The sequence below is a fragment of the Pan troglodytes genome, chromosome 19 (assembly GCF_028858775.2).
Source record: "Pan troglodytes isolate AG18354 chromosome 19, NHGRI_mPanTro3-v2.0_pri, whole genome shotgun sequence".
Taxonomy (NCBI): Eukaryota; Metazoa; Chordata; class Mammalia; order Primates; family Hominidae; genus Pan; species Pan troglodytes.
The window spans coordinates 88,945,505-88,967,549 of record NC_072417.2 but is presented as its reverse complement, the minus strand read 5'-3'; the positions used below and the strand labels follow the sequence as shown (position 1 = coordinate 88,967,549).

Genomic DNA, 22,045 nt, shown 5'->3' with positions numbered 1-22,045 from the left:
ATGTCCTTTCTGGTTTGTCTTAGAGTTTTATAATAGGTTAAATTTATTTCTGGAACCTTAAATATATTACATTGATAGGTTTATTTCTTTCTTTGTTTTTCTTCTAACATAAATTTTGACCACTGGTGCTTTATAAAATTTTTTTGAGACAGAATCTCGCACTGTCACCTGGGCTGGAGTGCAGTGGCGCAGTCTTGGGCCACTGCAACCTCTGCCTCCTGGATTCAAGCGATTCTCCTACCTCAGCCTCCCCAGTAGCTGGAATTACAGGTGCCTGCCACCACGCCCAGCTAATTTTTTGTATTTTTAGTAGAGACGGGGTTTCACCATGTTGGCCAGGCTGGTCTCAAACTCCTGACCTCGTGATTCACCCACCTCAGCCTCCCAGAATGCTGGGATTACAGGCGTGAGCCACCGTGCCCAGCCAAGACTTTTTACTCTATTTTTATTTTTTATTTTTTTATTTTAATTTTTTATTTATTTTTAAGACGGAGTCTTGCTCTGTTGCCCAGGCTGGAGTGCAATGGTGTGATTTCAGCTCACTGCAACCTCCGCCTCCCGGGTTCAAGCGATTCTCCTGCCTCAGCCCCCTGAGTAGCTGAGATTACAGGCGTGCACCACCATGCTCAGCTAATGTTTGTATTTTTAGTAGAAACGGAGTTTCACCATGTTGGTCAGGCTGGTCTCAAACTCCTGACCCCGTGATCCGCCCACCTCAGCCTCCCAAAGTGCTGGGATTACAGGCACGAGCCACCGCGCCTGGCCTTTATTTTTTTATTTTATTATTTTTATTTGTTTTTTTTTTTTCTTTTTCGAGATGGAGTCTTGCTCTGTCACCCAGCCTGGAGTGCAGTGGCATGATCTCAGCTCACTGCAACCTCTGCCTCCCAGGTTCAAGCAATTCTTCTGCCTTAGCCTCCCGAGTAGCTGGGATTACAGGCATGTGCTACCATGCCCATCTAATTTTTGTATTTTTAGTAGAGATGGGGTTTCACCATGTTGGCCAGGCTGGTCTCGAACTCTTGACCTCAGGTGATCCGCCTGCCTCAGCCTCCCGAAGTGCTGGGATTACAGGAGTGAGCCACTGGGCCTGGCATATTTTTATTTTTGAAAGACAGGTTCTTGCTCTGCTGCCCAGGCTGGAGTGCAGAGGTTTGATCATAGCTCACTGCAGCCTTGATCTCCTAGACTGAAGGGATCCTCCTGCCTCAGTCTCCCGAGTAGTTGAGAGTATGGGCTCGTGACACCGCGCCCAGTTGATTTTTTAAGTTTTTAGTAGAGATAGGATCGTGCTGTGTTGCCCAGGCTTGTAAGGTATTTAAAAATCTGATAGGATAAGCCTACTGTTGTTACATTTCAAGATACGTGTATTTGGTATTTAAGCTTGCTTATTCTAGATGAATTCTGATCTGAATCTGTCAGGTTCTAAAAAAAAATTCTACAGGAATTAAATGTGTTTTTCTCCTTCTCTATCTGGAATTTTAAGTTAGTTTTATATTGAAGCCTTGTCTTTTCTTGGGAAGCTATTTCTTTCCTGTTATTTTTATCTTTTTTTCCCACCCTATTAGGTATTTATCTTTTTTCTGGGTTTTTTTTTTTTTTTTTTTTTTTTTTGAGACAGAGTCTCGCTCTGTCGCCCAGGCTGGAGTGCAGTGGGGCGATCTCGGCTCACTGCCAGCTCCGCCTCCTGGGTTCACGCCATTCTCCTGCCTCAGCCTCCCGAGTAGCTGGGACTACAGGCGCCCGCCACCACGCCCAGCTAATTTTCTTGTATTTTTAGTAGAGATGGGGTTTCGCCATGTTAGCCAGGATGGTCTCGATCTCCTGACCTCGTGATGCGCCCTCCTCGGCCTCTCAAAGTGCTGGTATTAACAGGTGTGAGCCACCACGCCTGAGTGCTGTTAATTTTTTTTCCCTTATAGCCTGCAGCTTTTCTCAATTCACTTATTGTGGTATTTTGTTGACATTGTTGATTTCCTAGGATGATACTCATGCTTTCTACAGAGCTGCTTTTTATTTCTTCCTTTCTCATATATGATTAGTCTAATTGGTTTTTCCTCAGTATTGATTGTCAGCCTTTCCAGCCTTGTATCATGTGGAAAGAGAGGCTGGGGATGCCTTTTGATGTTTTGGTTTTAAAAGAGCTGACTCTAGCCCTTCACTAAGTATAATGTTGGTGCTTCGTAATTTTACGATAAATTATTTAAAAATAATATCTTTATCATGCATAACCAGCTTTTAAAACAAATACTTGGCTTAAGTCAAAAAACTATGCAGTTCACTTTCTCCTTGTAACATTTCTAAATTTCATCCACATCTGAATAATCCTTGTCTTATTTGGAAGAAATATTTTTTTCCTGAAAACATTCTTTAGTGTCAGAACCATTTGTGATTATAGTGGTTTTACCCCTGCCCTACTGAGCGCATTTGTTGTAACCCTTAGCGTGCATCTTCACTCTGTGGTACACTCAGATGTAAATCTTCCAGAGGCTGATGGGTGCTTGATAGTGGCCTTTCCTTCACCAGGAATTGCTCTGATTTCTAGTGAAGTAAAACAACCTTCCATGAAAGCATGAAAAGTGTCTGGTCCCAGGTTTCAGTCCTAACTCAGTTTTCACCTTCCAGGTTCTAAGTGCACATTGAATTTTCTTCCTAGACAGTACTCAAAAGGCTGGGGACAGTTGACATTTCTGTTTGAGTGAAAGGCACTCTCATCCCATGAATGTGTTTTTCTTGGGATTTCCGCTATTAATTTTTTTTTTTTTTTTTTTTTTTTGAGATGGAGTCTTGCTCTGTCCCCCAGGCTAGAATGCAGTGGTGCGATCTTGGCTCACTGCAACCTCTGCCTCCCAGGTTCAAGCAATTCTCCTGCCTCACCCTCCTGAGTAGCTGGGATAACCAGCGCCTGCCACCATGCCCAGCTAATTTTTGTATTTTTAGTAGAGATGGGGTTTCACCATGTTGCCCAGGCTGGTCTCGAACTCCTGACCTCAAGTGATCTGCCCACCTTGGCCCCCCAAAGTACTGGGATTATAGGCATGAGCCACCGTGCCTGGCCTTTTTTTTTTTTTAATTTTGAAATGATTGTAGAGTCATAGGAAGTTACAAAAATAGTACCAGGAAACCCTGTGAACCCGTCACCGAGTCTCTACCAGTGGTGACACCTTGTGGGATTTCCATTTTCGAGGCTTCCAAGGACAGCCCTGGCTTTTTCAGCATGTCTTTTTAGCATCTTCATTACAGTCACAGTCTTATTTTTTTTTTTAGATAGAGTCTTGCTCTGTTGCCAGGCTGGAGTTCAGTGGCACGATCTCCGTTCACTGCAGCCTCCGCCTCCCGGGTTCAAGGATTCTTCTACCCCAGCCTCCCGAGTAGCTGGGATTAGAGGCTGGCGCTGCCACACCTGGCTAATTTTTGTATTTTTAGTAGAGAGGGGTTTCACCTTGTTGGCCAGGATGGTCTCGATCTCCTGATCTCATGATCCGCCCACCTTGGCCTCCCAAAGTGCTGGGATTACAGGTGTGAGCCACCGCGCCCGGCCTGCAGTCACAGTCTTTAGTCCATGCTATGCTTGTGCAGTAATTTCCCCAGCTAGGAGACAGGACGAGGTGACAAGGTTCTTTTTTTAAAAAATAGGTTTAGGGGGTACAAGTGCCATTTCCTTACATGTATATATTATGTAATGGTGAAGTCTGGGATTTTGCAGTACCCATTGCCCAAATAGTGAACATAGTACCCAGTAGGTAACTTTTCAGGCCTCATACCCCTCCCATCCTTCCACATTCTGGAGCCTCCAGTGTCTGTTTTGTTCGTTGTTGTTTTTTGTTTTTTGAGACAGAGTCTCTGTCGCCCAGGCTGGAGTGCAGTGGTGCCATCGTGGCTCACTGCAACCTTTGCCTCCTGGGTTCAAGTGATTCTCCTGCCTCAGCCTCCCAAGTAGCTGGGATTACAGGTGCCCACCAAAACACCCAGCTAGTTTTTGTGTTTTTAGTAGAGATGGGGTTTCACCCTGTTGACCAGGCTGGTCTTGAACTCCAACCTCAGGTGATCCCCCTGCCTCGGCCTCCCAAAGTGCTGGGATTACAGGCGTGAGCCACCGCGCCTGGCCCCTGTGTCTGTTTCTCCATTCTGCATGTCCATGTTTTACCCCTTGCTCAGCTCCCATGGTGACGAGATTCTTGTCCTTGTTTTGCCATTTTCTTTTTTCCCTGAGCAAGGCATTTAATTCATCTCAGCCTTAATTTCTCCTCTGTAAAATGAGGGATTCAGTCACACATACTTTGATTTTTCTTTTTCTAAAGTGTGATTGCTTAGCTGAAAGCCTAGCCACTAGATTGGAAGAAGTCATTGATTAGCACTTGTCTGAGCAGTGTGCCCTGGTTCTTTTCCTCCCTACTTTGCAAGGAACAAACAGCAATTTAAAAACTGAACTGTCATTTATGCTCATTTCAAAGACACATAGAATGATAAGAGCAATATGGAGTTGACGGATTTGGAGCTGGCAATTACACAGAATACCAGTAATGTGGAAAAATGCAAAGGCCTATAGAACGACTTCCTATCCTTAGCAAAAATTCACACAGAATCCTGTCCCCTGCACGTTTTAAGTGGAAAAGAATGACCCCAGAAAGTTGATTTAAAACTAATAAAGCTGTTTATTATCATTAATGATAATTTCTGTATAATTGTCACGGAGAGCTTATGCATGAATCTGTAACTTGTCGTTATTATGGTCTTCACTAGAAATTGCATGTCTTTTTTAATTTCTGAAATAAATTATTGGGATGAAGAGCACTGTCAGTTTTTGTATTAAAGTGTTTCAGTAGAGCGTGGCCGAATATTTGACATGATGAATCTGAATGAAATGATCAGAGCTATGTGAGGAATATGGTTCTACGCTGGATGTTTTGTGGACAAAACAGAAAAAAAATCCCAGCCTAGAAGCATTATTGAAGTTGCATCGAGGAAAAACTATAATCTGGGGGTCATACTGTCACTCTGAGAGAACTACTATGTTCTGTCTCGCTTTCTCATCAGAGGAAATCCTTGTACCAGTACCACTCAAATTCTCTGTTCTCCGACTCCTGGCTTCAAGCGATTCTGCCTCAGCATCCCAAGTAGCTGGGATTACAGGCACATGCCACCACACCCAGCAAATTCTCCATTCTAGACAACTTTTTTTTTTTTTTTTTTTTTTTTTTTGAGACAGAGTCTCGCTCTGTTGCCCAGGCTGGAGTGCAGTGGTGTGATCTCGGCTCACTGCAACCACCGCCTCCCAGGTTCTCCTGCCTCAGTCTCCCAAGTAGCTTGGATTACAGGCATGTGCCACCACACCTGGCTGATTTTGTATTTTTAGTAGAGATGGGGTCTCACCATGTTGGTCAGGCTGGTCTTGAACTCCTGACCTCAGGTGATCCGCCCACCTTGGCCTCTCAAAGTGCTGGGATTACAGGCATGAGCCACGGTGCCCGGCCTTTTTTTTTTTTTTTTTGTATTTTTAGTAGAAACGGGATTTCGCTATGTTGGCCAGGCTGGTCTCAAACTCCTGACCTCAAGTGATCTGCCTGCGTCAGCCTCCCAAAGTGCTAGGATTACAGGCATGAGCCACCATGCCTGGCCCTATACAACTTTTCAAATTCTCTTTTTTTTTTTTTTTTTTTTTGAGATGGAGTCTCACTGTGTCGCCCAGGCTAGAATGCAGTGGTGTTATCTTAGCTCACTGCAACCTCTGCCTCCTGGGTTGGAGCAATTCTCCTGCCTCAGCCTCCCGAGTAGCTGGGATTACAGGTGTGCGCCACCATGCCTGCTTAATTTTTGTATTTTTAGTAGAGACAGGGTTTCGCCATGTTGGCCAGGCTGGTCTTGAACTCCTGACCTCAGGTGATCCACCCACCTCGGCCTCTCAGAGTGCTGAGATTATAGGTGGGAGCCACTGCACCTGGCCAATTCTCTCTTATTTATTTATTTTTTTTTTTGAGACAGAGTCTCACTCTGTCACCCAGGCTGGAATGCAGTGGGCATGATCTCGGCTCACTGCAACCTCCGCCTCCTAGGTTCAAGCGATTTTCCTGCCTCAGGCTCCCAAATAGCTGGGACTACTGGCTGGCGCCACCACGTTCAGCTGATTTTTGTCTTTTTAGTAGAGTCAGGGTTTTGCCATGTTGGCCAGGCTGGTCTCGAACTCCTGACTTAAGGTGATCTGACCGCCTTGGCCTCCCAAAGTGCTGAGATTGTAGGCATGATCCACTGCACTGGCCTCTCAAATTTTCTTTATTTCCTTTTATTTAATTCCTGGGCTAGGATCCTCTGCCTTGCACGTGTGGTTTTGTGCTGCATTGGCTTTGGAATCAGTAACCAATCCCTGTGCTCGTACTCCTTGCCGACTCAGGAAAAATGGAAATTAACAAGAGCTATAAAGTAATACAGAAAGGGACAGTGCTCCCATCTATGATTAAGTGCACGCAACTAATTCATACTTAAGGTTTTTTTGTCTCCTTCCCTTGCTCTATTTAAATTGCTGATTCTCTCACACCTGATGACTCTTCTCTCAAATGCCCATCCTTGATATTTCCTCGAAGTTTTGTGCACCGAGGGCGGCCTGAGCCTCTGGATCTTCACTTGGGCATGTTCCTGCCCACCTTGCTTCACCAGGCAACTGCGGAGCAGCAGGAGCGCTTCTTCATGCCCGCCTGGAACTTGGAGATCATTGGCACTTATGCCCAGACAGAGATGGGTCATGGTATGGAGTATTCAGTCTACCTTCTGGGTTGGGCGGGCCCCTGTGAGCTTACCATGTGTGGAGTGCCCACCATGTGCCATCGATGGTGTGTCGATGTTCTATGGTCTGTTTAAATGAGCTCTTTTTGCAGAGTCCAGGTTTTGGTATAAACACTGCTTTGGTGAGTGGGAATTAAAGACCATGATACTGATAAAATGATTGTCCTTTTTATACCATAGTTCCCCTTCAGAGGGTCAAGAATTGCAAATCAGGCCTTATTTACCAAGTGGTTTTTCAATGTTACTGAGGTTGTATAGAATCTGTGTGCATATACAACCCAAAGCTGTTTTTTTCTTCGTTACTATCTGATTACCTTTACTACTGATACCTTAATGAGTACAAATTCCAGAAGAAATACAAATAATAGTTTGTGTACTCTTGGATTTGCTTGAGGGAAATGAGTAGCTTATAACTGACGTGTGTGACATTTTGGAGTTATTTGTACTTTGAGTCAATCAGTAGTTCTGCAAGTGACTTGGCTGGAGAGTGAAAAAACCAAGATAAGCCGAACTTGCAGGCATTTGGTTTCAGACTCTATCTCCACCTTTCATTGATCTTTCCACCCCCACCTGCTTTCTTCATGCACCTGGGTGGGCTGGAGGTGGCCGCTGTTCCTCTTTGTATCTTCTCTGAATTGGGCCCGTGTTTGCCATTCATTTGCTTATGGCTTCTCTTTTTCTGCTCTGATGTTTCAGAAAAACTGGTCTAATGTGTATTTGCCACTTGCTCCTTATTTCTATACAGCTGCTGCTTTTTATTCGGTGTTGAATAGTATTTTACAGGATTTTCATGAGACTCCAAGTGGAATACTATTTGTTTCAGTTGTGCTTTTGAAAACATTTTGTCCTTATCTGTTCTGTTTAATGTTATCTGCTTTTCTGTAAAAGCTGCTTCTTTGATGAAAGATGTCTGTGTCTGATTTGTTGACTCCCACTCGGGAAAGTTGTGGATTGCACATAAGTTGGTTATTCAACTTGGAAGCTTCTAAATGTTTCAAAGTGTGTTTAATGAGGTCTAAGCGTTATGAAAGCAGATTGGTAAAAGGTTCCCAGCGTTTGCTTTAGTACAGTATTTTTGTAGAGACTGCCACCTAGAACATTTTTCTATGACTCTTTTCAAATAATTTTGGTATATTTGTGTTAAGATTTAAAACATAAGATCCTGTCTATCCCAGTACACATAAGAAACTGGAAACTCTTCCTTGCCACATTAATGAACCAGCAGGACTAAGTTAGGCCTGCCATTGGAAATCTGCAGGGTCAACTGAGACCTTATTATTGGACCTTTAGGAATTTTTAAAAGCCACATTTCAGGTCATTTCCCCAATAACAGTTATACTTTTATACATTTTTTTTTTTTTTTTGAGACGTGGTCTTGCTCTGTCGCCCAGGCTGGAGTGCAGTGGCGCGATCTCAGCTCACTGCAAGCTCCACCTTCCAGGTTCACGCCATTCTCCTGCCTCAGCCTCCCGAGTAGTTGGGACTACAGGCACCCACCACCATGCCCAGCTAATTTTTTGTATTTTTAGTAGAGACGGGGTTTCGCCGTGTTAGCCAGGATGGTCTCGATCTCCTGACTTTGTGATCCGCCCGCCTTGGCCCCCCAAAGTGCTGGGATTACAGGCGTGAGCCACCGTGCCCAGCTTTAATTTTTTTGTTGTTTTTTTAGTAGAGACGGGGTTTCACCACTTTAGCCAGGATGGTCTCGATCTCCTGACCTCGTGATCCCCCCACCTCGGCCTCCCAAAGTGCTGGGATTACAGGCTTGAGCCACTGTGCCTGGCCTTTTTCTTTTTTTTTTTTTCTTTTTTTTTGAGATGGAGTCTTGCTCGCCACCCAGGCTGGAGTGCGGTGGCACAATCTTGGCTCACTGCAACCTCCACCTCCCGGGTTCAAGCAATCCTCCTGCCTCAGCCTCCTTAGTAGCTGGGACTACAGGCGCACGCCACAATGTCTGGCTAATTTTTTGTATTTTTAGTAGAGACGGGTTTCACCATGTTAGCCAGGATGGTCTCGATCTCCTGACCTCGTGATCCACCCGCCTCGGCCTCCTAAAGTGCTGGGATTACAGGCATGAGCCACCGCGCACAGCCATACATTTTTAATTTATACGAATTTTGGCTGAAATGTCTTCCTCTCACATGTTATCTCATTCTTCTCATTAGTACAGAATTCAAGAATGTTGAATTGGTGTGGTTAACACAATACATATGACTTGAAATTGGCATACTTGCAACTCAGAGATGGGTTTAAAAAGACAGTTAACATCCCTGTTAAATTCATATATTGTGATCTTAAAAATGTGATTCTAAGTTGCCTTTATATTTTCTTTCAGTTGCTGTAAATAAATGTAACAAATAAAATACAGAAATGGAACATGCATGACACTTAGAGTTTCAACTTAATAGGAAACCATCAGATAGTGTGGGAAATTCAGTGTCTTGGTTATCAACCAGTTGTAGCTCATCTACAGGTGTTTTTTGTTAGATTTTGTTTTTCTCTGAGATATGAGAGTTTAAAGGACTGTGCAGGAAATTTTTCCTTGTGCCTATTTTTTCCCCATCTCTTAACTGAAGTCAATGTAATTTATCTCCTTAGGAACTCACCTTCGAGGCTTGGAAACCACAGCCACATATGACCCTGAAACCCAGGAGTTCATTCTCAACAGTCCTACTGTGACCTCCATTAAATGGTGGCCTGGTGGGCGTAAGTGAATTTTTCAGCATTTATTGGATGTTTTGAAGGTTTGTCATGAGATTTTGCTTAGAATGTAGAGCTTTTATGATAATATCGGCCAGACTTGGTGGTGAAATCCTAACACTTTGGGAGGCTGAGGTGGGCAGATCACTTGAGGTCAGGAATTCAAGACCAGCCTGGTTAATATGCTGAAACCTCATCTCTACTAAAAATACAAAAATTAGCCAGGTGTGGTGGTGCACACCTGTAGTCCCAGCTACTTGGGAGGCTGAGGCAGGAGAATCACTTGAACCCGGGAAGGTTGCAATGAGCCAAGATTGCACCATTGCACTCCAGCCTGGGCATCACAGCAAGACTTTGTCTCAAAAACAACCCAACAAACAAATATATGTGTGTGTGGTGTGTGTACATAGAGGGGTGTGTGTGTGTGTGTGTATATAGACAGAGAGAGGTGTGTGTGTGTGTATATATATATATAGAGAGAGAGAGAGAGAGAGAGAGAGAGAGGAAAGCCAGGCATAGCGGCACATACCTATAGACCTATAGTCCTGGCTACTCAGGAGGCTGAGGTGGGAGGACCACTTGAGCCCAAGAGTTCAAGCCTGCAGTGAGCTACTATCTGTGATCATGCCACTGCACTCCAGCCTGGGTGACAGAGTGAAACCCTGTCTCTTAAAAAAAAAAAGAAAAAAATTTAAATAGTTTTAACACAAACTTTTTTTTTTTTTTTGAGATGGAGTCTCACTGTGTCACCCAGGTTGGAGTACAGTGGTGTGATCTCCGCTCACTGCACCCTCCACCTTCTGGGTTCAAGCGATTCTCCTGCCTCAGCCTCCTGAGTAGCTGGGACTACAGGAGCGTGCCACCACACCCAACTAATTTTTGTATTTTTAGTAGAGATGGGATTGCATCATGTTGGCCAGGCTGGTCTCAAACTCCTGACCTCTGGTCTGCCCGCCTCGGCCTCCCAAAGTGCTGGAATTACAGGCGCGAGCCACCGTGCCCGGCTGACCCGAAACTTTTATATCTTCTTATTCCATTCTGAGTTATTATCTTGGAATATATATTTCCAATACAGTTAGCGGTTGAAGGATTTTGTTATTCACATTATATATTTTATTTATTTATAATTTATATGTAAGAAGCCACATGTAGCTAGTGATTACTGTTTTGGACAGCACTGCCTTAAGGGATAACAAGGAAGTAGTTTAAATTAATATTCTTATTTTTATCCTAAAATTTTCTCTATGTAAATGTATGAGAAATAAGTAGAAAAGAAAGTAATAACTATTAGCTTAAGGGAATTTCTTTCTGAAAGCTAGGTGTGATGCTGTCAGCAGAAAGGCTTTCTGGACACATACTATTGGTTTAGTCTAGTGTTAGATTTAACATATTCTTTCTTCTTTTTTCTACCCTTTAAAAATGTATGAACGTTTGCCCACCTCTCCCTTGTTCTCTTTGATATTACAGTTGGAAAGACTTCAAATCATGCAATAGTTCTTGCCCAGCTCATCACTAAGGGGAAATGCTATGGATTACATGCCTTTATCGTACCTATTCGTGAAATCGGGACCCATAAGCCTTTGCCAGGTAAGAACTGTTCATCTGATGTTGAGATGAAAATGAAACTGAGCACTTTCTTCTGCAAAAGGTAGAATGCCCAACTGAAGAGGCGGAGCGAAAGGCAGAAATTCCAGAGCATAAACATCTCGTGACTGTCCTTTCATCTGTGGTAGGAATTACCGTTGGTGACATCGGCCCCAAATTTGGTTATGATGAGATAGACAATGGCTACCTCAAAATGGACAACTATCGTATTCCCAGAGAAAACATGCTGATGAAGTATGCCCAGGTATGTTTTGATAGAAAATAGAAGCAGAGGCATCAAACAGTGGGGTTGAGTGGCTGTTACTCACAATAGGGTTAGAATGGTCTGTTCTTTTAGAAGGTAATAACAGCCGGGCACACTGGCATATTCCTGTTATCCCAGCGCTTTGGGAGGCTGAGTGCGTGGATGACTTGAGCCCAGGAGCTCAAGATCAGTCTGGGCAACATAGAACCCATCTCTACAAAAAGTAAAAAAATCTAGCTGGGTATGGTGGCACACGTGTGTAGTCCCAGCTACTTGGGAGACTGGGGTGGGAGGATCACTTGAGCCTGGGAGGCCGAGGCTACAGTGAGCTGTGATTATGCCACTGTACTCCAGCCTAGATGACAGTGAGACCTTGTCTCAAAAAAAAAAAAAGGAGGCTGGGCGCAGTGGCCCACACCTGTAATTCCAGCACTTTGGGAGGCTGAGGCGGGAAGATCATGAGGTCAAGAGATGGAGACCATCCTGGCCAACATGGTGAAACCCCATCTCTACTAAAAATACCAAAAAATTAGCTGGGCGTGGTGGTGCGCACCTGTAGTCCCAGCTACTCAGGAGGCTGAGGCAGGAGAATAGCTTGAACCCGGGAGGCGGAGGTTGCAGTGAGCAGAGATCATGACACTGCACTCCAGCTTGGCAACAGAGTGAGACTCCGTCTCATAAAAGGAGGGAATAAGGCTGGGCGCGGTGGCTCATGCCTGTAGTCCCAGCACTTTGGGAGGCCAAGGAGGATGGATCATAAGGTCAGGAATTCAAGACCAGCCTGACCAATATGGTGAAACCCTGTCTCTACTAAAAATACAAAGATTAGCCGGGTGTGATGGCACACGCCTGTAATCTCAGCTACTCAGGAGGCTGAGGCAGGAGAATCGCTTGAACCCAGGAGGCAGAGGTTGCAGTAAGTCGAGATCACACCACTGCACTCCAGCCTAGGCAATACAGCGAGACTCTGTCTCAAAAAAAAAAAAAAAAAAAAAGGAGCTAATAATGCATTTTTCCTTCTGATGCCCCCTTTTTTTTTTTTTGAGAGAGAGAGTCTCTGTCACCCATGCTGGAGTGCAGTGGCGTGATCTTGGCTCACTGCAACCTCCACCTCCTGGGTTCAAGCGATTCTCCTGCCTCAGCCTCCCAAGTAGCTGGGATTACAGGCATGCGCCACCACACCCAGCTAATTGTTTTGTATTTTTAGTAGAGGTGGGGTTTCACCCTGTTGGCCAGGCTGGTCTCAAACTCCTGACCTCAGGGGACCCTCTTGCCTCGGCCTCCCAAAGTGCTAGGATTACAGGCATGAGCCACTGCACCCAGCAATTTTTGGTTTTTTTTTTTTTTTTGAGACAGAGTCTTGCTCTGTCACCCAGGCTGGAGTGCAGTGGCACAATCTCAGCTCACTGAAACCTCCGCCTCCCAGGTTCAAGCGATTCTCCTGTCTCAGCTCCTGAGTAGCTGGGATTACAGGCACGTGCCACCACACGCAGCTAATTTTTGTATTTTTAGTAGAGATGGGGTTTCACCATGTTGGTCAGGCTGGTCTCGAATTCCTGACCTCTTGATCTGTCTGCCTCGGCCTCCCAAAGTGCTGGGATTACAGGCGTGAGCCATCATGCCCACTCTGATGCTTCTTTTACTGTGACAGTGAAATCAGAAACAGTTGTCAGGGTTGAAGGACATATTTTGATTTGCTAAACCAATGATTCTCAAACTTTTGCATGCGTTAGAATCACCTGGAAGGCCAGTTAAAGCCCAGGTTGCTAGGCCCTACCCTGGAGTTTCTGATTCAGTTGGTCAGGGTGGGAACTAAGATGTAGTATTTCATGCAAGTTGCCAGGTGATGCTGATGCTGCTATTCCAGGGACCACACTTTGAGAACCACTGAACTGCCTCTTGGGCTTAAAAGAAGGAAGTATCAGTTCCACGTTCTTCTTCCAGGTGAAGCCTGATGGCACGTACGTGAAACCGCTGAGTAACAAGCTGACTTACGGGACCATGGTGTTTGTCAGGTCCTTCCTTGTGGGAGAAGCTGCTCGGGCTCTGTCTAAGGCGTGCACCATTGCCATCCGATACAGCGCTGTGAGGCACCAGTCTGAAATCAAGCCAGGGTAAGGGTAGGGTCCTAGATGGGCTCAGTACCAAAGGCCTAGTTTTTACCCCATTCAGATCCCAGAATTCCCAAATGTCAATACAGAAGATGCATTGGCACTGCAAAATTGGCTAGGGTGATAACTGGGCCTGTAATTTCGTATCTAGGCTTCCTTTTCTTAAGAGGAAAGACAGAAATAACCACCCTTGCTATAATCAGTGACTGCCAAAAAAGAAAAAAAGAGAATACCCACCTTATTATTTTTAACTTTTTAAGAAAAATAGTAATAATATTACTTGAACTTTATAAGTGAAATGTTCAACACACTAAAGGCAATTTGAAAGTTCTGATTACTACTAGCAACTATAAATTGTGCATGGTGAAAGTGACATTAAATTTGTTTCCCTTTTGCATTAATAGCCACAGTTTATTCCTACAACTGCCTTTCACTGATACTCCCTGATACTCTTTTTACTCCTAAGGAATAAAGAAACTGGCCAGGTGTGGTAGCTCACACCTGTAATCCCAGCACTTTGGGAGGCTGAGGCAGGAAGATTACTTGAGCCTAGGAGTTTGAGGCCAACTTGAGCAACATAGTGAGACCCTGTCTCTATTTTCTTTTCTTTTCTTTTTTCTTTTTTTTTTTTTTTTGAGATGGATTCTCACTCTGTTGCCCAGACTGGAGTGCAGTGGCGCGATCTCAGCTTGCTGCAGTCTCTGCCACCCTGGGTTCAAGTGATTCTCCTGTCTCAGCCTCCTGAGTAGCTGGGATTACAGGTGCACGCCACCATGCCCAGCTAATTTTTATATTTTTAGTAGAGACGGAATTTCGCCATGTTGGCCAGGCTGGTCTATTTTCAAAAAAATTAAAAATTAATTAAATTTTAAGGCCAGGCGCAGTGGCTCACGCCTGTAATCCCAGCACTTTGGGAGGCCAAAGCGGGTGGATCACTTGAAGTCAGGAGTTCAAGACCAGCCTGGCCAACATGGTGAAACCCCAAGTCTACTAAAATACAAAAATTAGCTGGGTGTGGTGGCGGGTGCCTGTAATTCCAGCTACTCGGGAGACTGAGGCAGGAGAATCACTTGAACCCAGGAAGTGGAGGTTGTAGTGAGCCGAAATCACAACACTGCACTCCATCCTGGGTGTTAGAGACTTCATCTCAAAAAATAATAATAATAATTACATTTTTAAAAAGGAATAAAGGAATTGATACAATGAGACCCTTGCTAATTCTTACACTTCAAAATATTTAACACCATCCATTGGGTCTTCTCCAAGATTGTGGTCAAAATACAATGTATTCAGCCATCTGGTGAGTAGAGCTTTTCGGCATTGCCTTCTTATTAAGTTGACTAGCGTTGGTTTTGTATGTTGCTATGAGCTACGGTTTTCTTAGTCATACTGGAAAGACTAGGACAGATATGGACTTTGCAGCCAGAAAATTCTGTCAGCCTACGCAGTACAAGGTAATTACAGCATGGTCTTAGGGAGCCAAATAGCCTAGGCACCGTGGCTCATGCCTGTAATCCCACCACTGTGGGAGGCTGAGGCAAGAGAATCGCTTGAACTTGGGAGGCGGAGCTTGCAGTAAGCCAAGATCGCACCACTGCACTAAAGCCTGGGTGACAGAGGGAGACTCCATCACAAAAAAAAAAAAAAAAAAAAAAAAAAGCCTCAATTTAAATCTAAGACCTGCCACATACGAGCTGTGTGACCTCAGGCAGATTCTTAACCTCTCAGTTTCCCATTTGTAAAATGGAGATAGTAATAGTAACTACCTCACAGTGCCCTTAAGAGGACTAAATAAGTTAAAATACCAAGTGCTTAGATTAGAACCTGGCATATAGAAAGTTCTGTATAAACATTTACTTACTACTTTTTTTCTTTTTCTATGTCACGTAGTGAACCAGAACCACAGATTTTGGATTTTCAAACCCAGCAGTATAAACTCTTTCCACTCCTGGCCACTGCCTATGCCTTCCAGTTTGTGGGCGCATACATGAAGGAGACCTATCACCGGATTAACGAAGGCATTGGTCAAGGGGACCTGAGTGAACTGCCTGAGGTATGAGTTTGGTCTCATTCACTCATGGGCACCCTTCTGTTTCATGGTTGCCTGTTGGATGAGGTCCAGAGATAACTAAATGTTGGTATTTCCTGAAAAGAAGTATGTATTCTGAGAACTTCTTCTGGTTGAAAGTAGATCAGATATGAAGATCTGTGGGGTTTGTTTTTCAGTATTTTTAGTGTTATCAGAAATACTGTACCATGTTGATTATTTGTCAATCAAGGAAATGTAAGTGGTGAATGTTTAGCCAAGTAGAACAGCTTAGATGGGCATGGGTAGTGTTCTGTATTCTTCTGGCCAGTCGGACAGCTGTGCTTCTTCAGTTTGCATGTGTGGCAGCTGTGTTTTGACAGTGGCCAAGATGTTAGAGGAGGGGTGTGTTTTCTCATTGGTTCTTGGGCTCTCAGCACCACAGATGTCCTGACAGATCTGTGCTTGTCCTCTCAGCTTCATGCCCTCACCGCTGGACTGAAGGCTTTCACCTCCTGGACTGCAAACACTGGCATTGAAGCATGTCGGATGGCTTGTGGTGGGCATGGCTATTCTCATTGCAGTGGTCTTCCAAATATTTATGTCAATTTCACCCCAAGCTGTACCTTTGAGGGAGAAAACACTGTCATGATGCTCCAGACGGCTAGGTGAGAGTCAAATCCGCGATTGCTCCCATCTGTTCATAAGAATGTTCTAGTCCTTTTCCTAGGTTCTTGTTCCCATGGTTTTTCTTCACCGTATATATATATTTGTTCCTTAAAGGTATACTTTTGCCTTCCATCCTGACTCACGGTTTTTATTTCGTGGTGACTAGAGAGTATGAAGCACCTGTTACATAGCTTGAAGTTCTATCAAGGGTAGAGTTACTGGGCTGGGCACAGTGGCTCATGACTGTAATCCCAGCACTTTGGGAAGCTGAGGTGGGCAGATCATGAGGTAAGGAGTTCAAGACCAGCTTGACCAACATGGTGAAACCGTGTCTCTACTAAAAAAATACAAAAAAATTAGCCGGGCATGATGGCACATTGCCTGTAATCCCGGCCTACTTGGGAGGCTGAGGCAGAAGAATCGCTTGAACCTGGGAAGCGGAGGTTGCAGTGAGCCAAGATTGCGCTATTGCACTCCATCCTGGGCAACAAGAGCGAAAACTCCATTAAAAAAAAAAAAGGCCAGGTGTGGTGGCTTACTCCTGTAATCCCAGCACTTTGGGACGCCAAGCCGGGTAGATCACTTGAGGTCAGGAGTTAAGAGACCAGCCTGGCCAACATGGTAAAACCCTGTCTCTACTAAAAAAACAAAATATTAAAAATTAGCCAGGAATGGTGGCAGGTGCCTGTAGTCCCAGCTACTTGGGAGGCTGAGGCAGGAGAATCATTCATTTGAACCCAAGAGGAGGAGGTTGCAGTGAGCTGAGATCTGGCCATTGCACTCCATCCAGCCTAGGCAACAAGAACGAAACTCCATCTCAAAAGAAAAAAAAGAAAGTAGAGTTACTAAAAGCATGTTTACTGGTGACTTTTAGGTTCCTGATGAAAAGTTATGACCAGGTGCACTCAGGAAAGTTGGTGTGTGGCATGGTGTCCTATTTGAACGACCTGCCCAGTCAGCGCATCCAGCCACAGCAGGTAGCAGTCTGGCCAACCATGGTGGATATCAACAGCCCCGAAAGCCTAACCGAAGCGTATAAACTCCGTGCAGCCAGGTGAGCTCTCCCTCAAGAGCTAGAATACGCAGCAGTGGGGCTGGGGCCCTGACAGATGACAAGAAGGCATGAGTACTGTTGATCATTTCCTCAGACCTCCAATCTATGTCTTCACAGATTAGTAGAAATTGCTGCAAAAAACCTTCAAAAAGAAGTGATTCACAGAAAAAGCAAGGAGGTAGCTTGGAACCTAACTTCTGTTGACCTTGTTCGAGCAAGTGAGGTCAGTGGTAGTTCTCTCTTTTTCCCCTTCCCTGCCCCCAGCATCCCGCATTTTCTGGTACAGAAACCCTAGTCACTGTATATTGAATCTTTTTCCAAGGTTCTCAAACTCTGATGTTTTCTTTTTAATCTTAGGCACATTGCCACTATGTGGTAGTTAAGCTCTTTTCAGAAAAACTCCTCAAAATTCAAGATAAAGCCATTCAAGCTGTCTTAAGGAGTTTATGTCTGCTGTATTCTCTGTATGGAATCAGTCAGAACGCGGGGGATTTCCTTCAGGTCAGTATTTTCTAAGTATAAGTCTTTTTAGTTGTTGTTTTAAGAAAAATAATTGTTGGCCGGGCACGGTGGCTCATGCCTGTAATCCCAGCACTTTGGGAGCCCAAGGCGGGTACGGTGATCACTTGAGGTCAGGAGTTCAAGACCAGCCTGGCCTGGTGAAACCCTGTCTCTACTAAAAATACAAAAATTAGCCAGGTGCAGTGGCACATGCCTGTAATCCCAGCTACTAGGGAGGCTGAGGCACGAGAATCATTTGAACCCTGGAGGCAGAGGTTGCAGTGAGCCAAGATGGCACCACTGCACTCCAGCCTGGGTGACAGAGCAAGACTCTGTCTCAAAAAAAAAAAAAAAAGAAAGAAAAATAGCCAGGCACAGTGGCTCACGCCTGTAATCCCAACACTTTGGCCAAGGCGGGCGGATCACCTGAGGTCGGGAGTTCGAGACCAGCCTGACCAACATGGAGAAACCCCATCTCTACTAAAAATACAAAATTAGCCAGGTGTGCTGGCGCATGCCTGTAATCCCAGCTATTTGGGAGGCCAAGGGAGGAGAATTGCTTGAACCTGGGAGGCGGAGATTGCGGTGAGCCAAGATCACACCATTGCACTCCAGCCTGGGCAACAAGAGTGAAACTCAGTCTCAAAAAAAAAAAAGAAAAAAAAATTGTCATCCGCTTTATAGCTGTATATGCATATAATTATGTCTATCTATATACATATATATGTTTTATTTACTTATTTTGGTCTCTTTTAGGGGAGCATCATGACAGAGCCTCAGATTACGCAAGTAAACCAGCATGTAAAGGAGTTACTCACTCTGATTCGCTCAGATGCTGTTGCTTTGGTTGATGCATTTGATTTTCAGGATGTGACACTTGGCTCTGTGCTTGGCCGCTATGATGGGAATGTGTATGAAAACTTGTTTGAGTGGGCTAAGAACTCCCCACTGAACAAAGCAGAGGTAAAAATCCAGTGTCTCTGCACCTTTTTAAAAGTCTTCACTTAAATATTGAAGCAGGAAAGGCCTCTCGAAGGGGATTTATCTGTGAAAGCTCTGAAAGTACCATGGCCACTTCTGACAGTCACTTTATTTGAGCAACAGGTTCAGAAGGGAACTGGGTTGTTCCCACAGTAACCAGGGTCTTAATCAATTTCAATTTTTCATAACGAATTGAACATTTAAAAATATATACAGGCCGGGCGCGTTGGCTCACACCTGTAATCCCAGCACTGTGGGAGGCCGAGTGGGCAGATCACCTGAGGTCAGGAGTTCGAGACTAGCCTGGCTAAAATGGCGAAACCCAGTCTCTACTAAAAATACAAAAAAAGCAGCCAGGCAGTAATGGTGCACGGCTGTAGTCCCAGCTACTCGGGAATTCTCCTGCCTCAGCTTGAACCCAGGAGAACCCAGGAGGCGGAGGTTGCAGTGAGCCACGTTCGTGCCATTGCACTCCAGCCTGGGTGACAAGAGCAAAACTCTGTCTCAAAAAAAAAAAAAGTATATACACACACACACACACAAATAGAATAAAATATACAAAAAGAGAATTCCGTAGTGCTCTTTGGTACACCCTTTGTCTAGCAGCAATGACTATCAACTCGTGGCTAGTTGTGTTTCATCTGAACCTTCATCCCCCTCCTCCTGGGGACTATTTTGAAATAAATCTAAGACATCAGGGCCAGGCTCAGTGATGCACACCTGGGAGGCCGAGGCAGGTGGATCACCTGAGGTCGGGAGTTTGAGACCAGCCTGACCAACATGGAGAAACCCTGTTTCTACTAAAAATACAAAATTAGCCAGGCGTGGTGGCGCATGCCTGTAATCCCAGCTACTCGGGAGGCTGAGACAGGAGAATTGCTTGAACCTGGGAGGCGGAGGTTGCGGTGAGCCGAGACCATGCCATTGCACTCCAGCCTGGGCAACAAGAGCGAGGCTCCGTTTCAAAAAAAAAAACAAAAAACTAAGACATCAGATAATTTTATCCATAAATAATTCAATGCATAGCTCTAAAAGATAAGGACTCTTCAGAAACAACCACAGGCTGGGCACAGTGGCTCACGCCTGTAATCCTAGCACTTTGGGAGGCTGAGGTGGGTGGATCACTTGAATTGAGGAGTTCTAGACCAGCCTGGCCAACATGGTAAACCCCCTTCTCTACAAAAAAATACAAATAGCAGCCAGGTGTCATGGCACACACCTGTAGTTCTAGCAACTCGGGAAGCTAAGGTGGGAAGATCGCTGGAGTCTGGGAGGCAGAGGCTGTAGTGAGCCAAGATTGTGCCACTGCACTCCAGCCTGAGCAGCAGAGCAGGACTCAGTCTCAAAAAAAAACAAAAACAAAAAACAGTATACTATTTAACATGGCAAACTGTTTATTAGTAGTTCTTCTCTCTCCTTTCCCCACAGGTCCACGAATCTTACAAGCACCTGAAGTCACTGCAGTCCAAGCTCTGAAGTGTCACAAGGACAAGTTTAATCTGCTTCAGAAAGCGCCTGTGTGCAACTCAAATTTTGTGGAATCTTTTTCGAATTCAAATAGCTATAGAGCAAATGATAAATTGACCCCTTTTTATAAATGGAGGGAAAAAAATGAACAGATTTCAGAGATTAAATGAAAAAAAGCAGATGTTTTAAGTGCAATTAACACTGAAAGAGACCTGTTAAACCATTCAGAAAAAGCTTAAGAAATGCGATATGACTTCCTTTTGTAATGCTGCTGATCCCAGTAGACTATGACTTTTGATAATTAGCAGAATTTAACTACTAAGTAGTTGATTATTTTCACATTTTAATTGCTAATCACTGGCTATATAAGTGTTTTTAAGCAAAGGTATTTTTGAAGTGGTGTAGAACCCTTCCAAGCTTTCCTGCTCAGTGTTCTACCAGACTTACCCTGGGGCCTGGCTTAAAAGCAGGATTGAAGAAAAGGGACTGGGGGAAGGAAACTTATTGGAAAACTTGATGCGAATGAGTTTCTGCTTGGCACAGTCTCTGCCTGCTTGCTCTCCTTTGCTGATGGATTGCATTTATCAAACTATTCATGCTAGCATTTTTCCAGCGAGGGAACTTATTCCGCACGGGCCTACTGTAGGACCATTGTCTCGTGTAATTAGGAATTTTCCATTTGAAGGATCGCTAAATTGTCACAGTAGTAGGAAGTATAGGGAAACCTCTCAGCTGTGGCACTGTTGTAGCTTTGGAGTGCAGAGTGTAACTCTGGGACAATCAGATTTCACATATTCTGTCATCTTGGCATAAGCCATTAAAAGCTTGGAGGTTACTGTATTTGGCATTAAAAAAAAATGTCACTTAGGTCACCACTCCCAGACGTAGCACAGAAAAACCCTTTGACACAAACCATGTGTTCTGATTTTTGGTTCAGAAAATATTGAAACTGTGAGTTTTTTGTTTTTTTTTTTAACAACTGGGAAAAAACAAAAACAAAAAACTATAGTTAGAAAAATGGAAGTTCCATAGGTTCTATTTCTTACTCTATGTATGGCTTTGTTTTCAGTCTATTTCTAGGAGCTTTCTCTGAATCGCTAATTGTCCTTTCAGTTGAAATCTAATTTACACAATCATTCTATACTTAAAGGTTAAATACATCTTAATTAATTTTTTCTTAAAGTCAATGTAAGTCACTTTGTTTTGTTTTGTTTTTAATCTACGCCATATGCCTCATGAAACCAGCTGTTCTAGAATCAGTCCTGAGAATATGGCTTAATTCCATGGAAACATAACTCCTATCTTGGGACCTGACATAATATCTATCTATCCTGGGGAACTGGTAATATGAGACTTATAGGTTACAGCAGAAATGCTACATGTTGACAAAAGCCTTAATCGTTCCACTGGGAGAACTAATTGATAATTGTGTTAAGATTGAAGATTAACCCTGTGTTAATCTCACTTGAGTCTATCCTGACAGTAGTTCAGATTCTGGAAAATGATAAACTGACCTGCTAGATGTAGAATTGTTTCAAAATTAGTGTTGAAATACCTTGTTCACAGATGAATATCTGGGCAGGATCTGAGGGTGTTTGGAATGACACCCCCCAATCCAGTTGCATAGATGGGATGTCTTTGCAGGTTTGAGGAGATCATCGACCTGCAGAGCCCCGTTTGACCCAGTACCTCACGTTTTATTTAAATCTGGGGCCACGCGTGGTGGCTCACGCCTGTAATCCAAGCACTTTGGGAGGCCGAAGCGGGTGGATCACCTGAGGTCAGGAGTTTGAGACCATCCTGGCCAACATGGTGAAACCCCGTCTCTACTGAAAAAAATACAAAAATTAGCTGGGCATGGTGGTAGCACGCGCCTGTAGTCCCAGCTACTCGGGAGGCTGAGGCAGGAT

At 44.3% G+C, this 22,045-nt stretch overlaps 1 protein-coding gene across 10 annotated transcripts in view; it reads left to right on the top strand.

The window, feature by feature from the left end:
* Positions 1–21,331, top strand: part of ACOX1 (acyl-CoA oxidase 1) — a 33,234-nt gene extending 11,903 nt beyond the window's left edge. For 6 of the 10 annotated variants that reach the window (XM_063799319.1, XM_063799316.1, XM_511690.6 and 3 more), the window contains 12 exons: positions 6,579–6,739; positions 9,376–9,483; positions 10,945–11,064; positions 11,211–11,326; positions 13,271–13,440; positions 15,328–15,490; positions 15,941–16,131; positions 17,007–17,186; positions 17,304–17,409; positions 17,544–17,687; positions 18,444–18,650; positions 20,097–21,331. In XM_063799319.1, coding sequence (XP_063655389.1) covers positions 6,579–6,739; positions 9,376–9,483; positions 10,945–11,064; positions 11,211–11,326; positions 13,271–13,440; positions 15,328–15,490; positions 15,941–16,131; positions 17,007–17,186; positions 17,304–17,409; positions 17,544–17,687; positions 18,444–18,650; positions 20,097–20,144 — 1,714 coding nt within the window. In that variant the 3' untranslated portion in view covers positions 20,145–21,331. The remainder of the gene's footprint in view (positions 1–6,578; positions 6,740–9,375; positions 9,484–10,944; positions 11,065–11,210; positions 11,327–13,270; positions 13,441–15,327; positions 15,491–15,940; positions 16,132–17,006; positions 17,187–17,303; positions 17,410–17,543; positions 17,688–18,443; positions 18,651–20,096) is intronic. The other 4 variants (XM_063799320.1, XM_063799321.1, XM_001149084.5 and 1 more) reach the window with 1 other exon arrangement.
* Positions 21,332–22,045: the final 714 nt, after the last annotated feature.